Genomic DNA, 25,112 nt, shown 5'->3' with positions numbered 1-25,112 from the left:
CCTGGCCAAAGGAACAAAATTCTACTCTCCAAAAGTTGACTGAATTTGAAAATTAAACCATCTGACACCTCTCTTTAGGGATGCTTAAGTCCATAAAATTTCCATATAGTAAAGAGTGCAATCATCTAGTTATTTTGTTTGGATGATTGCCTAAGTTTACTATATTCCAAACAAGCTTTTTTTGCTTTTATAGGGTCTTCACTTTATTTGTCCTTCCACAGCCCTATTTCCACCCTCCAGCTCCTAATTCATCTTGGAATAATGAAGGGGGGAAAGCACATATATTTCCATTCAGATTCAGTATCTTCAGGTAGAAACAGACTAAGTGTAGGTATCCTAAGGCTAGAATAAGGTAGGTGTTATGATTCTTGGGTTCTGTTTGTTCATTTAGTAATGCATTCATTAAGAAGAGTTTATCAAGTACCTTCTACCTGCAGAAATCTGTGATAAATGCTGAGAATAAAATGACATGGAAAATGAATCCTAAGTGGGCCTTTGTTGGGAAAATGACATTAATCGAATAATAATATAAATATATAGTAACAAATTGCAATAGGTGCCCAAAGTGAAAAGTATAGGACACTCGGAGTATGTGAGAGAACCTGAGCCAGAACAGTTAGAGAAGGCATCCCTGAAGAAGTGACATTTAAATATTAGTAAGGGCCTGTACATCAACTATATTTCAATTAAAAAATTATTTATTTACAAATATTAATAAGGACTAAGGGGTGTATTTCAGGCAGAGCAAACAACATCCCAATGGCTCAAAGAAGCCCTACGTGGTTCGAGCACAGAAAGCAAAAGGGATGATGACATGACAGTGAGGTAGGCGGAGGCCCCACTGCTGGGGAAGTTGTAGACTCTCTGAACAATTAAGGACTTTTTTCCCCAAAAGTGAAAAGCTAAACTTATTCATTAATCCAACAAATATTTATTAATAATTCTTTTAGTCTCTAAGTCTTCATCAATGAACTAAATGCCCTGCCCTCTTGTAGCTTTCATTCTAGTTGGGGGAGGTGGAAAAATAAAAAAACAAACAAAGGTATATCTAATACATCAGGCAGTGATAAGTGCTTTGAAGAAAAATGAAGAGGAGTAGAAAAGCTTCACGGGTAGGAAGGTGATGTCTTACATAAGGGGTCAGAGTCGGTCTATGGCGAGATGGTGACCGACTCTAAGAGAAGAGAGTTGATGCAGTGACTGAGCACGTAAGGTCAACAGCTGGAGGATGAGCATCTCAGATGGAGAAACAGCAAGTTCAGAGGCCCTGAGGCAAGAGTGTGCCGTAATCATTCCACAGAGAGCAAGGAGCTGAGTAAAGAAGGGAGAGAATAGAGGAGACGAGTTTAGAGATTTGGTTGGGGACGCAAATCATTGCAAGTTCTGAATGAGACAAGAAGCTCCTAGAGGGTTTGCAGCGAGTGTGTTCAGACTTAGGTGTACATGGATATCTCCTCCTGGAAGGAGGTAAATAAACTAAGGGGGTCAAAGTGGAAACAAGGCCAGTCAGAAGGCTATTGCAATGCTCAGACAAGAAAAAATGGTGGCTTGATCTGGTGGTAACAGGGAAAGTGGAACAAAGGGATGGACTCTGGGTATATTTTAAAGATGAAGCCAAAAAAAAAAAAAATGACTGCTGATTCAGTGTATGTGGAGTGGAAGAGTAAGAAAAAGTCAAGAATGCCTCTAAAATGTTTTTCCTGAGCAACTGGAAGGTTAGGGCTGTCATTTACTGAGTAGAGACAGACTGCAGGAGAAGTTGGTTTGGCGAGAGAATGAGAAGTTTGGATTAGACATCTTAAGTTTGAAACTTTCAGTAATCTCTAAAGGAAGATGGTGAGAAGATAGTTGTCTCTAAAATTTAGCTAAGAGTTCAGGCTGACAATTTACATTTGAGAATCATTAAAATAGAAGAGCTTAAAGCTGTGAGCCTGGGTGAGATCACACAGGGAATGAGCACGGGTAGAAAAGAGTGTCCTAGCACAGGCCCTTGGTTCACCCCATGGGTTAGAGGTCGGGGAGGTGAGAAGAACTGCAGAGGAGGCTGATGGAGCAGCTGGCCACGGTGGTCAGTTTGGAGAGGGTGTTGGGGTAGATATAGAGAGAATCAAGAGGCAAAGAGGTACCCAGGAGGTGCAATCTCTAGGAGGTGAAACTTGCTTATTTTTTGCCGTGAAACCAGTGAGGAAACCACTGTTTCCTCCCTTGCAAGATTATGGGCTTTGAAAGATAAATGGAATCATCTAAGTTATTCAGAGTAAGAATATATAGCATTGTTATACATAGGCAATATTTTTATTCTACTTAAAAGTTCTTTTGAGACATCATTTAAAAAATCTAAGGGGAAAGCATAGAGGAGAATGTTTTGTTCTTTTAAAATGTTTTCAAATCACTAGGTTATTAATTCAACAGAAAATCTTAGTGACAAAGAAATGTGCCTTTCCACTGACTGACACAGTTATCTTTACCTTTTAAAAATATTTCTCAAATGGTCATTAGATACCTCTCTCCAAAAGGATATGGAATAGTAAAACTGTGAACAAAAGTCAAGATTGTAAAAGCCTGAATACAGTGTTATTTTGCCAGAGACCAACATGCATTTTAGAAGGACACTGCTGTGAAAATGATCTCTTGGAATGGTTGGCGCTTTAGAGTGCCCTTGGGGTAACTTATAAATTTATCGCCAAATTTATGGAAAATGCAGTACCTGTAGGGCAACGTACCTGGAAATTCCTCTTGGTTGTGACTTACTTTGCACTGGTGTTAAATAACACCCCCAAACTGGTAAGTTTTGATTCTTAACTCGAGTAACACCCAAACTCCACATTTTGGTTCAATGTCTTTCAATTATTTCAGACTGTGTCGATGGTAAATCTGGTCGCAGAACCTTGGGCTATTGGACTTCCACGGCTACTGATGAAAATATCATGATTTATGTCAGATAGCCAGTTTGATTTTCTGTTAAGTGAATACAAATTAAACCAAGCGATTTTTCCCACTAATCTTGGTTGTAAGTGTTAGGATGAATTACCTCGGTCTGAAGTGGTCCACTTTCACCCAGGTATTTCTTTGTGGTGGAAGAAGACAACACGCCATTGTCAGTCACAGTGACTCCCTGCGATGCGCCCTTAGCGTGGACGCTGAGCCTCCAGGAGCTGCCAGAGGAGGCGAGCGGGGAAGGCTCAGGTAAGCGGTGCGGCAGACCTGACCCCAGACCTCTGGATGGATAGCTGAAAGGCTTATGAGACAGACAACCTTCTCTTAGTAAGAAAAACCAGCACGGATGCGTGGGGGAAGCTGGAGGTTTGGGGTTGGAGATGAGGGAAACAGAGGATGACATCAGATGGCGGTGATTTGGTGAAATAAAAGGTTGAGAGAGACAGGTGTGTGGGCTGAAGGAGTGAGGAAAGGCAAGGGGTGAGCATCGGCTTCCCTGGTTGTGGTTTGCAGTCTTGCCTAACCACCGGACTCACCACTGGGGGCTGTATATGCTACTGACGCCTGCATCCTACCTCCGAGGTTGTGATTTAATTGCCCTGGGGTGGGGTCTGGACATTGGGATGGTAGAAGTTCCCCTCCAGGTGAATCTAATATGCACCCAAGGATAAGAGCCTCTGATCTCTGGGGAGTAAAGGGTCGCCACAAAGAGAGAACAAAAGGGCATCGAGCACCACGGGAAGTCCAGGATGAGAAGAAAGTCAGGAGGAATAGGTCAGGCATCTGAAGAAGATGCAGATGGTGGGAAGCAAATGACAGATACAAAGAAATGAGTAGATTCTGTATGAGGCCCTGGGTTGACGCTGCTTCCCTTTAAGGGGCAAAGGCATCCTAGCTTGAAATGAAGGCTTGAGACTGGTGCCATGACAGGATGGTAGCCAGCTAGATACGTACAGTGATGTGGGAACACTGTAATTAGGAAAATATTGAAAGGGCGTATGGGGAGTGGCGAGATTGAGATAGAATGAGTAGTCACATGATGATTGTGTTAATTGCGTGGTTTAGGAATATGGAATTCTACATACCTCACTCTCAACCTGCAGTGATCAGCTGGAAAAGATCCATTCCCACTCTGGCTACACGGTCCTTCTCTGGGTCTTCTAACACTGATATCTGTGTGACATCTGATATGAATAGTAACAAAAAATGGAAAACGTTATTTTAGTTTCAGTACTTTCCCTGTATTCCTGCTGAGCGCGTGTTCTACACGTTGAAAATTAGGTCCTCTTACTGGTGCTTTATAGTCTATATTTTAATGAGGTTGTCCAGTCCTACTAACAAAAGTGAAATTAGTGAAATGGCTAGCCATCCAAGTGCAAACTGACAGAACCCTTCTGGTCAAAGCAGATTGACAGTAGGGATTAGTCTCTAAGAGGTTTGCAGTCTTTGACCTAAAAATTCTACCAGCTGGAATCTATCCTGAAGAAATAATGTAAAATCAGAAAAGCCTTACATATATAACAGCATTATTATAATGGTCAAAAATTAACCAACAGTTTCATTTTTATGATATAATATTAAGTGAGAAAAATGGAGGTTTCTCTAGGTACATATATGCATGATCATAAATGTTATAAAGTTGCAGAGAAAAATAAGAGAAAATAATAACAATTCCATAAACATGTGTAGAAGGAAGACTGATAGAAATAGACCAAACTGTTAATAAAGGACTATATGGATTTGTATTAATGGATGATTTTTTTTATCTTGTTCTCTATCTCCCAGTTTTCTACTGGGAACATGTATTCTTTTTATAATGGAGAAAAACTAAATTAAATTGTCTTAAGAACACAATTTAAGGTTGGCAAGCCACAGCACATGCCCTGACGTGTAGGCTGTGCTTCTCTTGTGTCTTTTAGGTGATCCAGAGCCTCTGGCTCAGCAGAAGCAGCAGATCATCAACGAGGAAGGCGCAGAGTTATTCTCCTACAAAGGCAACGACGTGGAATATTTCATATCTTCTAGTTCTCCATCTGGTTTATATCAGTTGGAGCTTCTTTCAACAGAGAAAGACACACATTTCAAAGTATATGCCACCACAACTCCAGAGTCTGACCAGCCCTACCCTGAATTACCTTATGACCCAAGAGTCGACGTTACCTCCCTGGGATGCACCACGGTCACTTTGGCTTGGAAACCGAGCCCCACGGCCTCTTTGCTGAAACAACCCATTCAGTACTGTGTGGTCATCAACAAAGAGCACAATTTCAAAAGTCTCTGCGCAGTGGAAGCGAAGTTGAGTGCGGACGACGCTTTCATGATGGCACCAAAGCCCGGTCTGGACTTCAGCCCTTTTGACTTTGCCCACTTCGGATTTGCTTCGGATAATTCAGGTAAAGAGCACAGCTTCCTGACAAAGCCGTCTCCAAAACTGGGGAGGCACGCCTACTCGAGGCCCAAGGTTGACATTCAGAAAATCTGCATAGGAAACAAGAACATCTTCACCGTCTCGGATCTGAAACCCGATACGCAGTACTACTTTGACGTCTTCGTGGCCAACAGCAACAGCAATATGAGCACTGCTTATGTGGGCACCTTTGCCAGGACCAAGGAAGAAGCGAAACAGAAGACAGTTGAGCTGAAAGATGGGAAAGTTACGGATGTGTTCGTTAAAAGGAAGGGGGCAAAGTTTCTACGGTTTGCTCCAGTCTCGTCTCACCAAAAAGTCACCTTATTTATTCACTCTTGTCTGGACGCTGTCCAAATCCAAGTGAGAAGAGATGGGAAACTTCTTCTGTCTCAGAACGTGGAAGGCATTCGACAGTTTCAGCTGAGAGGAAAACCTAAAGCCAAATATCTCATTCGACTGAAAGGAAACAAGAAGGGAGCATCTATGTTGAAAATACTAGCTACCACCAGGCCCAGTAAGCAGTCATTTCCCTCTCTTCCTGAAGACACGCGCATCAAAGCCTTCGACAAGCTGCGTACCTGTTCTTCAGCCACCGTGGCTTGGCTAGGCACCCAGGAAAGGAACAAGTTTTGCATCTACAAAAAGGAAGTGGATGATAATTACAGTGAAGACCAGAAGAAAAGAGAGCAAAACCAATGCCTTGGACCAGATACAAGGAAGAAATCAGAGAAGGTCCTCTGTAAATATTTCCACAGTCAAAACCTGCACAAAGCAGTGACCACAGAAACAATCAAAGGTCTTCAGCCTGGAAAATCTTACCTGCTGGATGTTTATGTCACAGGACACGGGGGGCACTCTGTTAAGTATCAGAGTAAAGTTGTAAAAACCAGGAAGTTCTGTTAGTTACCTTGTATAGAGATATATCACTTAGAACTCCAGGAGACATTAAATCACTTTAAGTATAAACTGACTACTCCCACAGCTGAGAGAAGTTGTGACCTGTACTTGTACTACGGAAGAAGGGATATCAACTGGTGTATATTGATGTTTATATAAGTAATTGTTGGAGGAGACTTGGTCTAGTGTGCCCCAATGGTACCTAGTGTGTATCTGATATCCACTGATGTCAAAGAGAAAGGACATCTTGAAGGAACTGCCATCCCTTGCTTTGACCACTGCATGAACTGCTTCTAAATTATTTTATCACCTAAAAATTTTGAATATGCCATTCATTGCACACATCCACAAATGCAAATTATTCCTCTCAATAGATGCTAGAATATATATAAATTATTTTATAAAGTCTTGTTTTAAATGTCAGTGTTTCTATGATTGTAAACTATTAAATTCTTTTCCTGTTAAAGTACAGATCTAATCTAAGTATATTAAGTGGACAGCCCTTTAGTCAGTTCTATTGCTATTGTAAATTCTTTTTTTTTTTTTTTTTTTTCCGGTATGTGGGCCTCTCACTGTTGTGGCCTCTCCCGTTGCGGAGCACAGGTTCCGGACGCACAGGCTCAACGGCCATGGCTCACAGGCCTAGCCGCTCCACGGCATGTGGGATCTTCCCGGACCGGGGCACGAACCCATGTCCCCTGCATTGGCAGGCGGACTCTCAACCACTGCGCCACTAGGGAAGCCCTATTGTAAATTCTTATCTGTTGAGTAAAATGTTTAAATACTGTATGTATCTCATGTACAAAGTTGACATACATTATATTCATGTATATAAAATTAAAGATATTAGATTATATACTGTTCATTTTCCCAAGCAGCTACCTTGGTGTATTCAATTTCTATTCTGTCCCCCAAACTGCGCCTTTATGTAATTTTGCACCAGGTTTGACCCTTTTTTAATAGTTAAAAGGCATGCTGCATCTCTCTAAAGTTACTGTGGCATTAGAGACAGTTATTGAAATTTGTATTTTGACATTGAATAGGAGCTAGCTGTTGTGAGAATTGAGAGCGCACCAATGGACTTGGAATAAGACAAGCCTCAAAATACTGTAGCTCGATAAGTATTCAACAAATCGTCCTTAACAACCTAAAATATATTACCTCTACTTTAAAAATAACCATCTATTTTAAGTACAAAATTGGGATATGCCAAATATTTTCCAGCTGCTTGAATATTAGCAAAATAATTGTTTTGATTTCTAGTGGGAACAACTAAGCAACCACCAATTAGGACTTTAATTAGTAAAGAGAAAAATATGGAAGCTGCTGTTTTGTAACATTAACAGTCTGATACTTTTAGCTTTGATTTTTCATGAATCTTCAAAAAGTAATTTAGGTGTAAGAGAAAATGTAGGCAAATAATAATAGGAACCTTCATTTATCAAAAACTCTTTACAGAGGGCAGTTTTAGATAGTTTCATTCCCCACAGGTTCTATACATGATGTGTCATGAAAACACTGGAGGATTTAGAAGAGTCTGGGATTTCCAGTCAACTAGGCTATGCGGCTTTAGGAAAATCTGCTACGTCCCCTTGTTCCTCTTTCCCAGTTATAAAATTAAGTGGTGATAGACTTGGATAAGATGATATCATAGGATACCTTCTATCATGACACATTGTCTTTTGTAGAATTCTATGGTTCTACATGAGAAAGTGTCTCTGTAACTACAAGTGGGGCAGGTGTAATTCCTTAACCACTGCATTTCCCCTATGTGCTGGCACCGCCTTCATGTGGCGGACCTCTCACTGCCGTGGCCTCTCCCGCCGCGGAGCACAGGCTCCGGACGCGCAGGCTCAGCGGCCATGGCTCACGGGCCCGGCCGCTCCGCGACATGTGGGATCCTCCCGGACCGGGGCACGAACCCGTGTTCCCCGCATCGGCAGGCGGACTCTCAACCACTGCGCCACCAGGGAAGCCCGAGTAGCATTCTTATGGAGTATAAAGTCACTATGGCTTGGAGAGTATAAGTGGTGGTCCTTAGGAGAAAATATCCCCTCTAAAAATGTGTCATCCAATTCATCAGTGTTAAGATATCAAAACAAAATTTATCATATCTGTATGAAGCATTGTGACACCTGAAATAATTTTTTAAAAGGAAGAAAGAGCATGTCCCCAGTGGCCACATAACCAACCAACTTGGAAGGAGAACTTTAAAATTGACAATATCCCAGAGACCTTCTTATCCTAAGTTATAAATACGGTGCCTTTGGAAGGAGAATCTGCTTTCTCATATTATTCACAAATATATTATTACAGAGCAATGTGCTAAATGGGACTACAGTGAATCAAAGAGTTATTGCAGCTTCTGAAGGTGACGGACTTAACTCCCAGATATTGCTAAATGCCTGGGAAACACTGGGAGCCAGGCCAAATCAATTTAACCAAGCTTTTATTTTTTAGCCAACTGGGATGGCGATTTCTATGTACTCTGGATATACCAGAGAATTCTTTCATGGCCCCAGTGAAATTTGCCTTTTAAAAATTATGGGAAAATTAAACACACATTGTAAAACTTCTATCCCTCATAAAGGAAGAGAGAAACCTATTAAAAACAAAGCTCTCTTATTTACTAATGTGTTTAGATTTTAGGAGCGTTCAGGTGAACTGAGGACAAGAAAGAAAAATTTGTTCTTAATTAACAAAAGAACTAGAAAGCTAATATGAAAGCACCACCTTTTCTCCATTAAGCTCTGGGATGGCTGTATTGAGAACAGGGCATTTAGAATACCAAGTATAGCCATAGTATCATTGAGGAGGGAGGAATCTCTGAGGACATTTTATTTGAGTTCACTATCTTTATTTTTTCAGGTGCAAAAGGAAATTGAATACCAGAGAAATAAAAAGAAAGTTCTCATAGTCGAAACAAATAAGTAATAGAATTGCTTGGACTCCAAAATCCTTACTAGAATATAAATCACCAATTCTTAGGGAAAAGAAGTCACTTATGGATTATTTTCCAAAAGGAAATAAAATTTTTGTCTTATTTATGACTTCAAAGCAACTCATTCTTAAAGACCATTTCAAATTTCGTTAAGACTGTGTGTGTAACCCATAACTGACAACTGCAAACTTGTAAGAAAAAAAAAGTTATGATTATTTTTAGAGACAGAAGGTATTCCAATCTAGGTTTGCATGTACACACAAACTGAGGCTGTTAAGTTCATTAGTCAATTATTTTAATCTAAAACTATTCAGAATCTATACAAGTTTATAGCAGATGATTTTCTTGGTTAAGTTATAATCAATGTCTAGATTAATTTTTTAAACATGCATCAGAGGATTAGTGCTGGAAAGGATATATGCATTGATTATTTTAGTTACTCCGAATACACTTGGAAAAGTTGTGATCTTTGTATCCTGAAAAGCCAAATGAAGCAACTTCAGATAAAAAATCACTTAGATGAACTTTAGAATTTGAAATCAGTTTTAATGGTTTTTAATAGTTTGGGAGGTCCAGACACCATTGAAAACACACACACACACACACACACACACACACACACACACTCACACACACACACAAACCCACACACACGTTTTGAATACACTTCAAGGAATTTGTTGGACCTGAAACCAACAGGAATCTCTTCCAACACATTACTAATGCCTCTTAGAGATCATCTAGTTCAACTATGTCAATTTATAGATGAGGAAATTGAGGCTCAGCTAAGACTAGAACCCAGATTCCTGTACTCCCAGTTTAATGTTCACTCCAGGAGTTCATTTTAAACACTTCTTCACTCCAGAAGACATGCAGCCGCTCACACAGACTGTGCACCTTTGTCTCTCTTCACTGGCTGGCTTCAACACAAAAACCAGCATCTAACTTGAAGAACAAGGTCATTTGGAGCATCTCCAGCCACTTCCTTCCCCACTTAGATATGGTACAATAGAGATAAAGTCAGCTGGGAACTTGCCTTTGGGTCCTTCCCCCAGGACCAAGCAAAGTGACTGCAGCCCGATTTCAGCTGTACTCTGTTTGAAGTTGTCCGCAGGACCTGGGAGACATCAGGGCACACTCATCATTGTGTTTTTCCCAGAGAGTTTTGGTCAGAAAAATATGCAGTAGCTTGGGATTTGGGTCTTTGTTGTTGTGAAGGTGGGAAATGGGAGAGAGGAGAACAGAGAGAGGAAATGGAGCATGGAGCAAAGTATAGTTTTATCTAATTTCTTTCTCAAAGTGGTCTGAGAGATCAAGGGAAGTTGATCTAATACAGCTTAATTTTATTAAGGTTTTGGATTCTGTTCTACACACAACCTGACACCGGAAAATTTAATAGATCACCATCCACTCTATTAAAATTGCATCCCGCTATTTGCTAGGAATGGTTGATCATGTATCTGGGTAAGATTTCCTTCACTTCTGTTTCTTTGCATTCCCCTTCCTCAACCTTTGAGAAATAAACTTAGTAATCAAAGTTTAGAGATGAAATTACTTAGAATGGCTTTTCATATCCACCCTTATACCTCTTTCAAAGATATTTTACAATATTCTTTCAAAGTATAAAATATATAGAAGGCTACTGATCGCCATCACAGAAAAATAATTGGTGCCAAGATGGAAGAGTGCAAGGCCTTAGGGGTGGTTATGTTGCTATATTGTCATTATTCAGATTCTAATGAAGATAGTGTGGCATCTAGTGTTAGAGGGGGAAGAGAGTAGTGCCGGGAGGGACACTGCATCCTAGTAAAAGACCGCTTAGAAAACAGAGAGAAGAATGAATGTAACTTGTCATCCCATTGCCCTACAGGGGAGAATTTTCAGAAAAGTGTAAGGTTTTCTGGAAACTTGTTAGAAACTTAGAGTCTAGAAACTTTGAAGCAGGGACACGTCAAGCAGGCTCCCAGGATGTGGACATGTCCCAAGACTTCAGAATTTGAAATAATTTTATGAATTGAGACTAAGGTGCAAAACAAAGAAGTTACAGCAGATGGGTTCTTGTTATGGGTGATGAGATCCAGACAGAACAGTTAAAAATAATAATAATAATAACCATCTTACAACTAAGAGAAGCGATGAACGCGTTGCTTTGTTTTTGAGTCCGGTGCTATTGTCAGAAAGTGAGCTTTAAGAAGCAATTTCAAAATGTTTCAAGTCTCTCTCTGCTTGTGTCAATACTTGCCAATATTAATATCCAATCAAATTGTCATAATTTGGAAAGGAGCAAATATCCATTTCTTGTCTATAGTTAGGCCTTGGTATAATCTTTCTACATTGTGTAAATAAGGCAGCACAGAATTATATAAACAGTTGTTTTAAGATACACTTGACAAGACTCCCAAATGTCCACAGTTAATTATAATTCTGACAGGATTTTGCTTCTGAGAAAAATTATTTGTAATAAACAGAACCAAGTACATTAATACATAGCAGGGTTAGAGGTTTGACTGTTCAGTCTCATCCCTTCCCATAAAATGAACTCTGACCTATTAAATAAAATTAACATATTGCTACTTTTACCATGCAGGTTGCAAAATTTCCCCAATGCCCAATCAACAAGCAGTTTTTGGAAGCAGTTTGTTACCCTCAAAAGCCACAGAGATGTCGCACAGGCCTCTGCATTTGACTGACCAATTTTGTGCCCTTCTGTGGATCCATATGGTTAAAATACCTGGATTGTGGCTGAACCATGTAAGAGTTATAACCACAGATACAGTTTGCTGTGTGAGCAATTTGCTACGAGCAACTGGTGTAGTCACAAATACGGCCCATTTCCAATGGTTGTGTTCCCAAGTATCAGAGCAGCCACAAGTAGCCTTAGTGACATTTAAAGTTTCCTGGTGCTTCTGGATGTAGTAAGAACTTTACTTGAGACCAGCAAAGAGGCAAGTGAAACAACTGAGAGAGACAAATAAAGGTACATATATTTTTTAAATAACCAAATAAAATTCAACCAATTTTACTATGGTAAAATGTAATTTTAAAAACATGTTTTTAAGGAAATAACAGACTCTTTTAGCTTGCGGGCCTCTCACTGTTGGGGCCTCTCCCGTTGCAGAGCACAGGCTCCGGATGCGCAGGCTCAGCGGCCATGGCTCACGGGCCCAGCCGCTCCGCGGCATGTGGGATCTTCCCGGACCGGGGCACGAACCCTTGTCCCCTGCATCGGCAGGCGGACTCTGAACCACTGCGCCACCAGGGAAGCCCTCTTTTACCTGTTTTTAATGGTAGTATTGAATATCTCCTTCCTGCCAAATAAAGCTTGCCGTGCTTCCTCAAGTAAAGAGGCCAAGGTCTAAATTACAGGTTGCCCAATTTTGACTTTTTCCATCATGCACACGATCACGGGTTCTCTTGGCTTATCCACAGGTGATCTTCAGGTATGGAAAAAGATGACAAAGATATGAAAGCAGGGTAAGATCCCAGCACTTACATTTAAACTACTTTGCATTTTGTGCAAGTTCCATTGACTAATGGAAGAGAGCCGGGCTTCAAATACAGCTGTGTGCTGAGCAAACTTCGCTGCTCTGAATACTGAACTCCAATTCCTTTGCCGATTCGATGGGCAAGCATTCCTAAGGCCTGGGTTCAAATGTGCAGATAAATACTCAGTGCTGGAGGTTTTGGTGCCAAAGCCTACAGAATACTTATGTTCTGCTATGGAAATCTTGGAAAAACAGAACTTCTGTTTTTAATATCTCTGAGGATTTCAGACGGTTCTTAGACTACTTATTACCTTTCATAAAACTTACTCCTCCTTTAAAAGTCTCTTGGTGGCTTACCTATATTAAAAAAAGGAAAACAATACTTTTTGATTCCACTGAGTTTTCTCTTCTCTATTGAAGATAAACAAGCTAATAAGAGAAAGGACAGCAGTGGAAGGAGTGTAGAAATGGGACTCAGGATGTGTGGTTTTTTTAACTTCTGTGGTCTTGAGCTTTTCTCATTCGTAAAATGAGAAGGGTGATGATCTCTTAAGATTCCTTTTGGTAAAGCAGGGAAACTAACAACTGAGTGCCAGCATGTGAGATACAATTATTTTATCCCCATAACAACTCTGAGATGAAGACGTTATTGCAGTCTCATTGAACAGACAAGGATCCAAAGAACAAAGAAATTACATAATGTGCTCAGGGTCACAAACTGAATAAAAAATGGATACGTCTGGCTCCAAATGTATGCATCTTTCTATTTCCATTTGTGTGGTGTGAGCTCTAGTGCTTATTAATGAACTTACAGAATAGAATACATGAGGAGACAATTGATTAAAATGTGGAAAATTTAAAACATATTCAAAGGTTGGCCTGGACATTTATCAACAAATTATCTTTGACATGGATAACTATGAAGAGCTAGAGATAAAAGAGAAATAATTCACAAAGGATCACTAAGTTCCTTTTACTGTGTAGGATTTCTCCATTTAATGATGTCTTATACTATATCACAACAACCTTTCTTTCCATTTGTTTATATATCTCATTATACAGAATTTGCTGTAATGCTTGCATAAGATAAAATGTGTCTGTAATATGATGCCAATAAACCTTTATTTAATGCTTTTGTGTTTTAGCATATAGAGTTATCTGTGGTTGTTTGGGATTTTGTTTTGTACAGATTTACTTTCTTTTGTTATAGGTTTTTTAATTGCAGATACTTACTGGGTCTTCATTTATATGCCAGCCCCCAAGCTGAGGCATATTGTGATCATCCACACAACAGTCTTATGAGGTAGATACTATTATTCCACATTTTACTGATGAAGAAACCAAGGGTCAGAGAGGTTGAGTAACTTCCCCGATATCACACAGCTAATAAGGGGTATAACTCAGTGTCAAATCCAGGGTTATAGATAAAGCCAATGATGGAAAGGGTGATTCTCATTTCCTGCCTTTGGGAAACGTCCTCTGACTTCCCATAGAACCCACTGGCACAGATTTACTTTTAAAGTTTGCTGGACTTGTGCTCATTCTACTAAGGACTTACTTTGTTGGCATATTGAGTATTTGATACTGACATTCTCCTGATTCCCTCTCTTACACCTTTGTTCCCATATAAATTTTTCCTATGTACCTGGCATTTAAGAAGCTCACACAGCCACTGCCTGGGTCGCAGGCTGAAAGCTGGTGAACTCTGTGTCCTGCCTGGGGAAAGAGCAGCTGACGACAGGATTCGAGTATCGCCTTTGGGGCCAGTGAGTTAGTTGATATGACTTCTTTTGTTGAACTCTTTCCTAGGCAGTGCTAAGGAGAGATGAGGGCTCTGTTGCCCCCTTAGCCCCTCCCCCATTTAAAAATTATTTTTTTCCTAATTGCTAAGGTAGTGTTTGTTATAAAAAGAAAACTACAACAACTAAAAAATTACTCAAACCTATACCATGAAACTTGAACTTTCACTCTAATTCTATTCCCCAATGAAAACTATTTTTAACAATTCTGTTTACATTCCAATACTTTTTCCTTCCCTGTGTATAAACTATTATTACCATTCAGTTTTACAAAATATGGAGTTATACTAAACACACAGTTTTGCAACTGGCTTTTTTCATTGAATTTGATATTTGGGCCCACATTCCATGTCAGCTTGATCCCATTTAAACATCCTTTCTTCCCATTCTCCTCAGATATGTAAAATGTGTATCAATATGAACACACAGTGATGGTCTCTATCAGTTACATGTTAAACCATCCTCAAATTCAGGACTGAACCATCGCTGACCTCTCCTGTGTTCATTGTTGCATACGGGCGTCCTCTCCCAACAAGTGACAGACTCTCTCCTTGACCTGTAGTCAGGCTGGTCTGAGCTGCCTAGGCTTGGATCTCAGTGTACATCCTGGGAGGGCCTGCATAGCCCAGTTTTAGCAAGAATCCTGCTAAGTCAGTTTAACCTAAATCCCCCACCCTGGAATCTGATGACTCTGGACATCTGGCCAAATTTCTCATCCCCTACCACCCCCCTCAGATAATATTGTATCACCCCAGCCTGCCTTCAGCAAGAATCCCATTAGGTCAGTTTAACAAGAATCACCATACTCTCATCATAATTTTTCATCCACTGACTCCCTCCTCCCACCCTGTTCTTTGGCTGTAAATCTCTACTTTTCTTTGTTGTATCCTGAGTTAAGCCCAATCTCTCCTTGCTGCAAAACCCCATTGCAGTAGTCCCTACACCTATTGCGACAGTCCTGAATACAGTCCACCTTACTATCTGAACAAGTATCAGAATGCATTTTTTTAGCACAAGTAAACTACTTCCAGACCTTGTCTTCATCTTCAGCCTTGTCAGTATCTCTGTGGGAGTGCTCACCCACCATGTGGAATACTGCTTAGGGGTTCATGCACACATGATACCCACAATCAGGCAAATATATTCAAATGTAAGTTCAAAGGAAATGTTTCCAAAGCCCAGTTGACGTGATTGTTATATTCCCATTTATGTTTAACACTCTTGGGAGGATCTGTGTTTCTGATCCACACTACTCAAGTTGACATTGGCAAGGAAAGCTGAGATTCTACGTAGAATTTGTCCCTGAGTCCATGTGACACAGAAGTTGGGTTAAAAGCAGGTCATTCCCTGGCTTCTCTTTTATGATCACCCTCATAAACCTCTACCCCACCCCAGCCACTTAATACCATGAGAGCCAGGAACCAAGTCCTTTCAATCAAAGCTTCAGCCTACATGTGTCGTGGATCGTAATCAGTTTCCCGGGAGGGGTGAGAATAGTGAGGCAGGAAAGTCTCTTATCTATTCACCCAGCGCTCCCAAACAATTCTGTCAGAGATGAAAACGACACACATCTTCAAGCCACCCTGAGGCTTTCTCCTTTGCAGGCAGCTCTTTGGAGCGTTCAGGTAGGGGGCTGAATGGCAGGCACCAACGGGGGCAGAGACTGGTTCAGTATCTGGATCCCCTCGGGGTTAAATGTCATGACACTCTTCTCTGACAAGAGCTTGAGCAAATACCTTTAAAATTCCCATTTCATGCTCATTACAAATTCAGGTTAAATGAAGTAACCATAAAAAAGTAAAATGAAACTACTCTCAAGGGATCTATAGAGGACTGAACTAAGAATTGGAAAGTACTTTTAAAGACTATATAATAAAAATGATTATTGCATTTTGGGCAAGATAAAATACAGATAAAATCAAAGTTAATGCCAACATCTGGTTTGTTGTACAAGTCCTGATTTTACATGTGTTTACAAAAATTATGTATATTTTATATAAATACACAGAGAATATAAAGTCATTTACAAAACCATATATAGACTATAACCATAAAATATAAAAAAAAATTTACAAAACCATATATAGACTATAACCATAAAATATAAAATATGCTTTCATGTCCCAGAATGAGAATGTCTTCTAATTTTTCTTTCTCAGACTGCCTTTGTCTGGTTTTCTTATAAAGGTTTTCTTTGCTTCACAAAATTGATTGGAAAGCTTTCCTTCTCTCTCTATCCTCAGGAACAATTTGTATACTATTAGGAGTTACTGGTTTCTTGACTACTTGATAAAACACACCTGTGAACCATCTGGTTCTATTATCCTTTGGAGTGTTGTGACTATTCTATTTATTTACTGACAGTATTCTCTCAAGTTTTCTATTTTATCTTAAATCAAAAATTTATATTTTCTTTAAAACTTGTCATTTTACTTAAATTTTCAAATGCACTGCTCCAAATTTATTCATAGTATTATGTTCTTTAAATATTTTACATACTTTTAATTTTATTTCCTTTATTATTTTTAAATTATTTGTCTTATTTTCTTAAATCTTCCCAAGAGCTTGTCAATTGTTTTCTTTTTCTCAAAAAAAGCAGCTTTTGGTTTTATTACTCTTTTAAATTGTTTGTTTTATGTTTTGTTAATTTCTAATGTTATCTCTATTGCTTTCCTCCTTCTGCTTTCTTTGCATTTAATTGCATGAGTTGATTGATCACTTAGCTTAAATATTTTCACTTTTTTATTTTCTAACTGTACAGTTTAATGTATGCAAATTTTAAGAAATCATCTAGGAGGCCAGGGGATCCCAAAAGGGAATACAGATTTTGGCCAGAGGATCTAATTGTATTACAAATGCATGTGAAACCACACCACTGAAGGGGATGGTTTTGCTGAGGGCGGGCGGGAGGGGAGGGAATTGCTGACCTAAGTAAATTTGGAAATGAAATGGAATTTGTAAAACTAAGAGCAAAAGAAACTTACATGAGCACTATAGTCCAGTTGACAAAGTTGCTTCCCATGGGGGTAAGTATTAACAATTCTGGTACTGCTATAAGTATATACTGGAATTGTACAATTGGGTAAATGCATGGCAGATGGGGGAAGCCGGTTTTTCACCGTTGGAATGGGAGATTACTGATAAACAAGGAGAGGAGGCTACAATGATCCATGTGATGGTGATGAAATAGAGTTGGAGATGCCAGTATAAACTCATGTTTAGAATAATATAAATACAGATGGTTAGTATAGAAAAGTTTATCAATACGTGTATATACACGGATTAGTATACACACATGTATTTCTATGCTCTGTCAATGAGAGAGTGTAGAAGCAGTGACACCCCAGTAGCAATAAACACAGCTCTCACCCAGATCTTGGTTTCTGTCTCAGTGAAACAGAACAGAACCCTATGGTCCCTGCCCCTCATGTCCTCAGCCTGCCTTTTGTCTGTGGAAAAACTTTAGCTAAAGAAGAAGTTTAATCAGAGAAGTGAGAAAATGCAGAAACAAAGGAAAACAGTCCAACAAGACTAAATAATAATACTTTAGTCATTAAGCAAAGTCAAGGACCTTTAGTTCCTCTTCAAGGGCTATAGATAATATTCCGAGCCACATCCTGTGAGCTGTCGCATAGATACTGAAACCCCTCACCAGGTGGAAGCAGTTAACTACATGATGACCAGACTGCAGCCATGACATAAGCTGCCACGATTCTGACGACTGTGAGAGCTGACTGTGCTGTTTCTGTATGTAGCCCCCTCCCTCCATCGATAAAAGCTCTTGCCGACATCTGAACTACAGCAGCTTTCCTTTCCACCAACTTTGCCTCTTTATTGGCTTTTGAGCAGCGAGCAGCCGGACCCCACTTTGAGGAACAGCTTTTGAGTCCAACGTGGGGCTGTAGCGCTCTCGTGACATCTGGCTCCCCGGGGGTTTCCCGAGTAGAGCCGCAGCCATGACGACACGCCTGGACTGGATGGCCGCGAGGAGTCCGCTGCTCGTGGCTAGCTGGCCCCGAGAGGGAGATTTTGGGGGACATTCGTAGGAGCTGCTGAAACCATTTGTTTCCGGGATTCTCCCTGTTTCTCCCTTGCTCGGCACTGGTTGCCAACTTACACTTTTCCTTGGTGGAACGGAAACGTGCATCTGGACCAGCTGATGAGCTCCAAGACCGAGTAAGTCCACCGGTGTGCACCCGGGCAAACTTCACTTTTGAGCCCTGAGTGTCATTTGGGCATTTTGCCAATTGGTTCTGACTGTCTGATGTTGAGGGCCATTTGTGAGCACTGAACTGCTATTTGGGCGTTTTGCCAATTGGTTCTGACGTGTGTCTGACCTTGAAGGCCATTTGTGTTGGGGAGGTGTTTGTTTGGGACTCCTCTTAGAGCAGGGGTCCCCAAGCCCCGGGCCACAGACCAGTACCGGGCCGCAACCTGTTAGGAACCGGACTGCACGGCAAGAGGTGAGTGTAGGGCAAGTGAGCGAAGCTTCATCCACCGCTCCCTGTCACTCGCGTTTCTGCCTGAACCTTACCCACACCCCCCTCTCCTGCCCACCCCCGCCCCGCCCGCGGAAATATTGTCTTCCAGGAAACCAGTCCCTGGTGCCAAAAAGGTTGGGTTCCACTGTCTTAGAGGATTTGTGACAGTTCTGTCTTCTGGTGTGTCGATGTGTATTCCGTTTTTGTGGTTGGTATTCTTGTTGGATTTTGTAAAATGAGAAATTCAGGTTCTGTTCATGAGAAAGATTTTAGCTATGAAATTATGACTAAAGAAAAAGAAAGATAATTTGTTTAAGCACTGTGTGGTCACCAACATTATCCTTCCAACTCCAGAGAAAATTGGTTAAAATGAAACTCTTCTGAAACTCCCAAACTGGTTCTTTTTGCATATGCAGTTATAGAAAGCCGGCTTGATAAAAATACTTTTTGCAGAATTCTGACTCTGAGAGAATAAAAATATTCCTAGGAGAAAGCTTAAAGTTAACTCTCATCATGTCCTTGAAATATAAACACAACCCACTTTGCCTGAGACCCTCAGACTTCAACCTTGGGTTAATTAGTAGAACTTCAAGCCAGAAAAAAAAAAAGAAGAAGAAGAAAGAGGGTTTGGGTTTATTAAACATGTATCTTGTATCACATTAAAAAGAGATATTGTGCTATGAGAAAAATGTACGTTTTTAAAGGTTATAAAATATGTTCTTAAGTTTGCCAATCAAAAAATGCTGGTATGACAGTTCAACTACTTGTTTCTTGGTTTTGTTAAGGTTTTCAAGGATTAAAATTTTTAATACATAAAAATGATAAGGGAAGCATTTCTGTATGTAAAGCAAACAGGACATGTTTTGCCGGCGAGAGAAGACATAAAGACTGGAGACATTTTTGTTGAGGGGGAAAAGAAGGAGAATAATTTTGTCCTAGGTCTGGTTACTTATGTGTGGAGAAAATAAGGGACAAGTTAATATGGATCCAGAAAGCAATAAAATGTTTGTGAAAAAGGAACTTTGAGAAAAGAATTTTGTATGTTGTCAGGATTAAGATTAGATTGAATTTAATTAGGTAAATGAATTTTGTTACTAGCAGTAAACTGATGCAAGATTGAATTTGGTTTTCTCTCTATGGAAAGAAAACAAAGTTTTCCTGGAATACTGAGCTGCTTTTGTTAACAGATTGTAAGTTTCTTTCTCTAGCTAACTGAGTTTTCCAGAGGGCCCCTGAGGCATCTCAGAGAAAAATATTAGTAAGAAATTTTAAAAACTCTAATGGAAACCTATTGTTTTACTTCTAACCATACTTTTGACTCCAATGTTCAAGATGAAGAGATTGTCTACTGACAATTTATACTGAATATAACTACTTATGGTGTGTATCACTTCTGGCTTTAAGTTTACTGCTTGAAGCACATGTACAAAGTCTGTGTGACAATTGGGTATAACTGATAAAATGTATAGCCTATAAAATGTTTCCCCATCAGCATACCTCTTTATACTTGTATGTTATGTCTGATTAATTTCCCCCAAAAATAGATGACTAGGCAAACATATAAACAAATAAGTAGGCCTAGTACTGACGGACATGAATGGAGCCACTGAGTGCAAGCTGAGCCACTCTGGCAATGCTGGAAAAATATATTAATTATCAGTGCTTTCTATGAAAAGATTTACAATTAAAAGGGGAAAATGATGGACGAAATTTTCACATATTGAGGTATGGGGAAGTCATTCTGGCTTATACATGATTTAATTTGAACTTTAGGCTAACGAAAACATGCTGTTTGTGGCCTGTTAAGTATACATTTTACACCTGCTTTAACCACTAAGAAAAAAAAATTCAGAGAACAATACAAAGATGAATTTTGATTATTATTCTCATTGTAATAGGTCAACTCATTTTCAAATGTTCGTCTAGGTACTATGACAAAGTAATCGAAGAGAGAGGTAATGTTTTCAGAATAGAAAATATTGATACTAAGCTTGGAACTTGAGATTTGTTCCAACTCTGTGTGCATTCCCCAAATTAGGCAGCATTACCCCCCATTTCAGCAGAAACTAGCCAGAGCGGTCATCGTCCCATTCCCTCAAAGAGCTGGGAAAAATTGAAATAAAAATGGAAACTAAAACCAAGTTCCTCTGCCTAGTTTATGAAATGGAACAGGATACTGTGGTCCTTGCCCCGTACGTCCTCAGCCTGCCTTTTCTCTGTGGAAAAACTTTAGCTAAAGAAGAAGTTTAATCAGAGAAGTGAGAAAATGCAGAAACAAAGGAAAACAGTCCAACAAGACTAAATAATAATACTTTAGACATTAAGCATAGTCAAGGACCTTTAGTTCCTCTTCAAGGGCTATAGATATATTCCAAGCCACATCCTGTGAGCTGTCTTAGAGATACTGAAACCCCTCACCAGGTGGAAGCAGTTAATTGCGTGATGACCAGACTGTAGCCATGACATAAGCTGCCACGATTCTGACAACTGACAGAGCTGACTGTGCTGTTTCTGTATATAGCCCCCTCCCTCCATCGATAAAAGCTCTTGCCGACATCTGAACTACAGCAGCTTTCCTTTCCACCAACTTTGCCTCTTTATTGGCTTTTGAGCAGCGAGCAGCCGGACCCCAGTTTCAGTAACATTAGTCTGTCTGGGCTGCTATAACAAATATCATACTTGGTAGCTTATAAACACTTAAATTGATTTCTCACAATCCTGGAGGCTCTTAAGTTCTGGAGCCCTCTTAAGGCTTGCAGACTGCCAACTTCTTGCTGAGTCCGCACATGGAATGAGCTAACTTTCTGAGGCCTCTTTTATAAGGACACTAATCCCAGTCACGTGGGCTCATGACCTAATCTTTCTTTTTCTGTTTTTTAACATCTTTGTTGGAGTATAATTGTTTTACACTGGTGTGTTAGTTTCTGCTTTATAACAAAGTGAATCAGCTATATGTATACATATATCCCCATATCTACTCCCTCTTTCGTTTCCCTCCCACCCTCCCTATCCCACCCCTCTAGGTGGTCACAGAGCACCGAGCTGATCTCCCTGTGCCTTGTGGCTGCTTCCCACTAGCTATCTATTTTACTTTTGGTAGCGTATATATGTCCATGCCACTCGCTCACTTTGTCCCAGCTTACCCTTCCCATTCCCCATGTCCTCAAGTCCATTCTCTATGTCTGCGTCTTTATTCCTGTCTTGCCCCTAGGTTCTTCAGAACCATTTTGTTTTTCTTTTTTAGATTCCCTATATATGTGTCAGTGTACGGTATTTGGCTTTCTCTTTCTGACTTACTTCGCTCTGTATGACAGAGTCTAGGTCCATCCACCTCACTACAAATAACTCAGTTTCGTTTCTTTTTATGGCTGAGTAATATTCCATTGTATATATGTGCCACATCCTCTTTATCCATTCATCTGTCGATGGACACTTAGGTTGCTTCCATGTCCTGGCTATTGTAAATAATGCTGCAATGAACACTGTGGTACTTGACTCTTTTTGAATTATGGTTTTCTCAGGGAACATGCCCAGTAGTGGGATTGCTGGGTCGTATGGTAGTTCTATTTGTAGTTTTTTAAGGAACCTCCATACTGTTCTCCATAGTGGCTATATCAATTCACATTCCCAAGAACCCTCCCAAGAGGGTTCCCTTTTCTCCACACTCTCTCCAGTATTTACTGTTTGTAGATTTTTTGATGATGGCCTTTCTGACTGGTGTGAGGTGATACTTCATTGTAGTTTTGATTTGCATTTCTCTAATGATTAGTGATGTTGAGCATCCTTTCATGTGTTTGTTGGCAATCTGTATATCTTCTTTGGAGAAATGTCTATTTCAGTCTTCTGCCCATTTTTAGATTGGGTTCTTTGTTTTTTTGACATAGAGTTGCATGAGCTGCTTGTAAATTTTGGAGATTAATCCTTTGTCAGTTGCTTCATTTGCAAATATTTTCTCCCATTCTGAAGGTTGTAATTTCATCTTATTTATGTTTTCCTTTGCTGTGCAAAAGCTTTTAAGTTTCATTAGGTCCCATTTGTTTATTTTTGTTTTTATTTTGATTTCTCTAGGAGGTGGGTCAAAAAGGAACTTGTTGTGATTTATGTCATAGATCATTCTGCCTATGTTTTCCTCTAAAAGTTTTATAGTGTCTGGCCTTACATTTAGGTCTTTAATCCATTTTGAGTTTATTTTTGTGTATGGTGTTAGGGAGTGTTCTCATTTCATTATTTTACATGTAACTGTCCAGTTTTCCCAGCACCACTTACTGAAGAGGTTCTCTTTTCTCCACTGTATATTCTTGCCTCCTTTATCAAAGATAAGGTGACCATATGTGTGTGGGTTTATCTCTGGACTTTCTACCCTGTTCCAAGGATCAATATTTCTGTTTTTGTGCCAGTACCATACTGTCTTGATTACTGTCACTTTGTAGTATAGTCGAAGTCCAGGAGCCTGATGCCTCCAGCTCCGTTTTTCTTTCTCAACACTGCTTTGGCTATTCGGGGTCTTTTGTGTTTCCATACAAATTGTGAAATTTTTTGTTCTAGTTCTGTGAAAAAGGCCATTGGTATTTTGATAGGGATTGCACTGAATCTGTAGATTGCTTTGGGTAGTAGAGTCATTTTCACAGTGTTCATTCTTCCAATCCAAGAACATGGTATATCTCTCCATCCATTTGAAACATCTTTAATTTCTTTCATCATTGTCTTATAGTTTTCTGCAAACAGATCTTTTGTCTCCTTAGGTAGGTTTATTCCTAGGTATTTTATTCTTTTTGTTGCAGTGGTAAATGGGAGTGTTTCCTTAATTTCTCTTTTAGATTTTTCATCATTAGTGTATAGGAATAAAAGAGATTCCTGTGCATTAATTTTGTATGCTGCTACTTTACCAAATGCATTGATTAGCTCTAGTAGATTTCTGGTAGCATCTCTAGGATTCTCTGTATAGTGTCATGTAATCTGAAAACAGTGACAGCTTTACTTCTTCTTTTCCGATTTGGATTCCTTTTATTTCTTTTTCTTCTCTGATTGCTGTCGCTAAAACTTCCAAAACTATGTTGAATGATAGTGGTGAGAGTGGACAACCTTGTCTTGTTCCTGATCTTAGTGGAAGTGCTTTCAGTTTTTCACCATTGAGAATGATGTTGGCTGTGGGTTTGTCATATATGGGCTTTATTATGTTGAGGTAGGTTCCCTCTATGCCTGCTCTCTGGAGAGTTTTATCATAAATGGGTGTTGAATTTTGTTGAAAGCTTTCTCTGCATCTATTGAGATGACCATATGGTTTTTCTCCTTCCATTTGTTAATACGGTATATCACATTGATTGATTTGTGTATATTGAAGAATACTTGCATTCCTGGGATAAACCCAACTTCATCATCATGTATGATCCTTTTAATGTGCTGTTGGATTCTGTTTGCTAGTATTTTGTTGAGAATTTTTGCATCTATATTCATCAGTGATATTGGCCTGTAGTTTTCTTTCTTTGTGACATCCTTGTCTGGTTTTGGTATCAGAGTGATGGTGGCCTCGTAGAATGAGTTTGGGAGGTGTTCCTCCCTCTGCTGTATTTTGGAAGACTTTGAGAAGGATAGGTGTTAGCTCTTCTCTAAATGTTAGATAGAATTCGCATGTGAAGCCATCTGGTCCTGGACTTTTGTTTGTTGGAAGATTTTTAATCACAGTCTCAATTTCAGTGCTTGTGATTGGTCTGTTTATATTTTCTATTTCTTCCTGGCTCAGTCTTGGAAGGTTGTGCTTTTCTAAGAATTTGCCATTTCTTCTTGTCCGTTTTATTGGCATATAGTTGCTTGTAGTAATCTCTCATGATCGTTTGTATTTCTGCAGTGTCAGTTGTTACTTCTCCTTTTTCATCTCTAATTCTATTGATTTGAGTGTTCTCCCTTTTTCTCTTGATGAGTCTGGCTAATGGTTTATCAATTTTGTTTATCTTCTCAAAGACCAGTTTTATTGATCTTTGCTATTGTCTCTTCCATTTCTTTTTCATTTATTTCTGATCTGATCTTTATGATTTCTTTCCTTCTGCTAACTTGGTGTTTTTTTGTTCTTCTTTCTCTAATTGCTTTAGGTGTAAGGTTAGGTTGTTCATTTGAGATGTTTCTTGTTTCTTGAGGTAGGATTATATTGCTATAAACTTCCCTCTT

The 25,112-nt window shown here is 39.6% G+C and overlaps 1 protein-coding gene across 2 annotated transcripts in view; it reads left to right on the top strand.

Moving 5' to 3' along the window:
• The window catches only part of NDNF (neuron derived neurotrophic factor), a 38,253-nt gene extending 31,132 nt beyond the window's left edge, over window positions 1-7,121 (top strand). For both annotated transcript variants that reach the window (XM_060147420.1, XM_060147421.1), the window contains exons 3-4: window positions 3,062-3,186; window positions 4,857-7,121. In XM_060147420.1, the coding sequence (XP_060003403.1) occupies window positions 3,062-3,186; window positions 4,857-6,250 (1,519 nt within the window). In that variant the 3' untranslated portion in view covers window positions 6,251-7,121. The remainder of the gene's footprint in view (window positions 1-3,061; window positions 3,187-4,856) is intronic.
• The last annotated feature ends 17,991 nt before the right edge of the window (window positions 7,122-25,112 follow it).

The sequence above is a fragment of the Lagenorhynchus albirostris genome, chromosome 4, assembly GCF_949774975.1.
Source record: "Lagenorhynchus albirostris chromosome 4, mLagAlb1.1, whole genome shotgun sequence".
NCBI classification, from domain to species: Eukaryota; Metazoa; Chordata; class Mammalia; order Artiodactyla; family Delphinidae; genus Lagenorhynchus; species Lagenorhynchus albirostris.
This window is presented reverse-complemented; position numbering and strand designations above follow the sequence as displayed.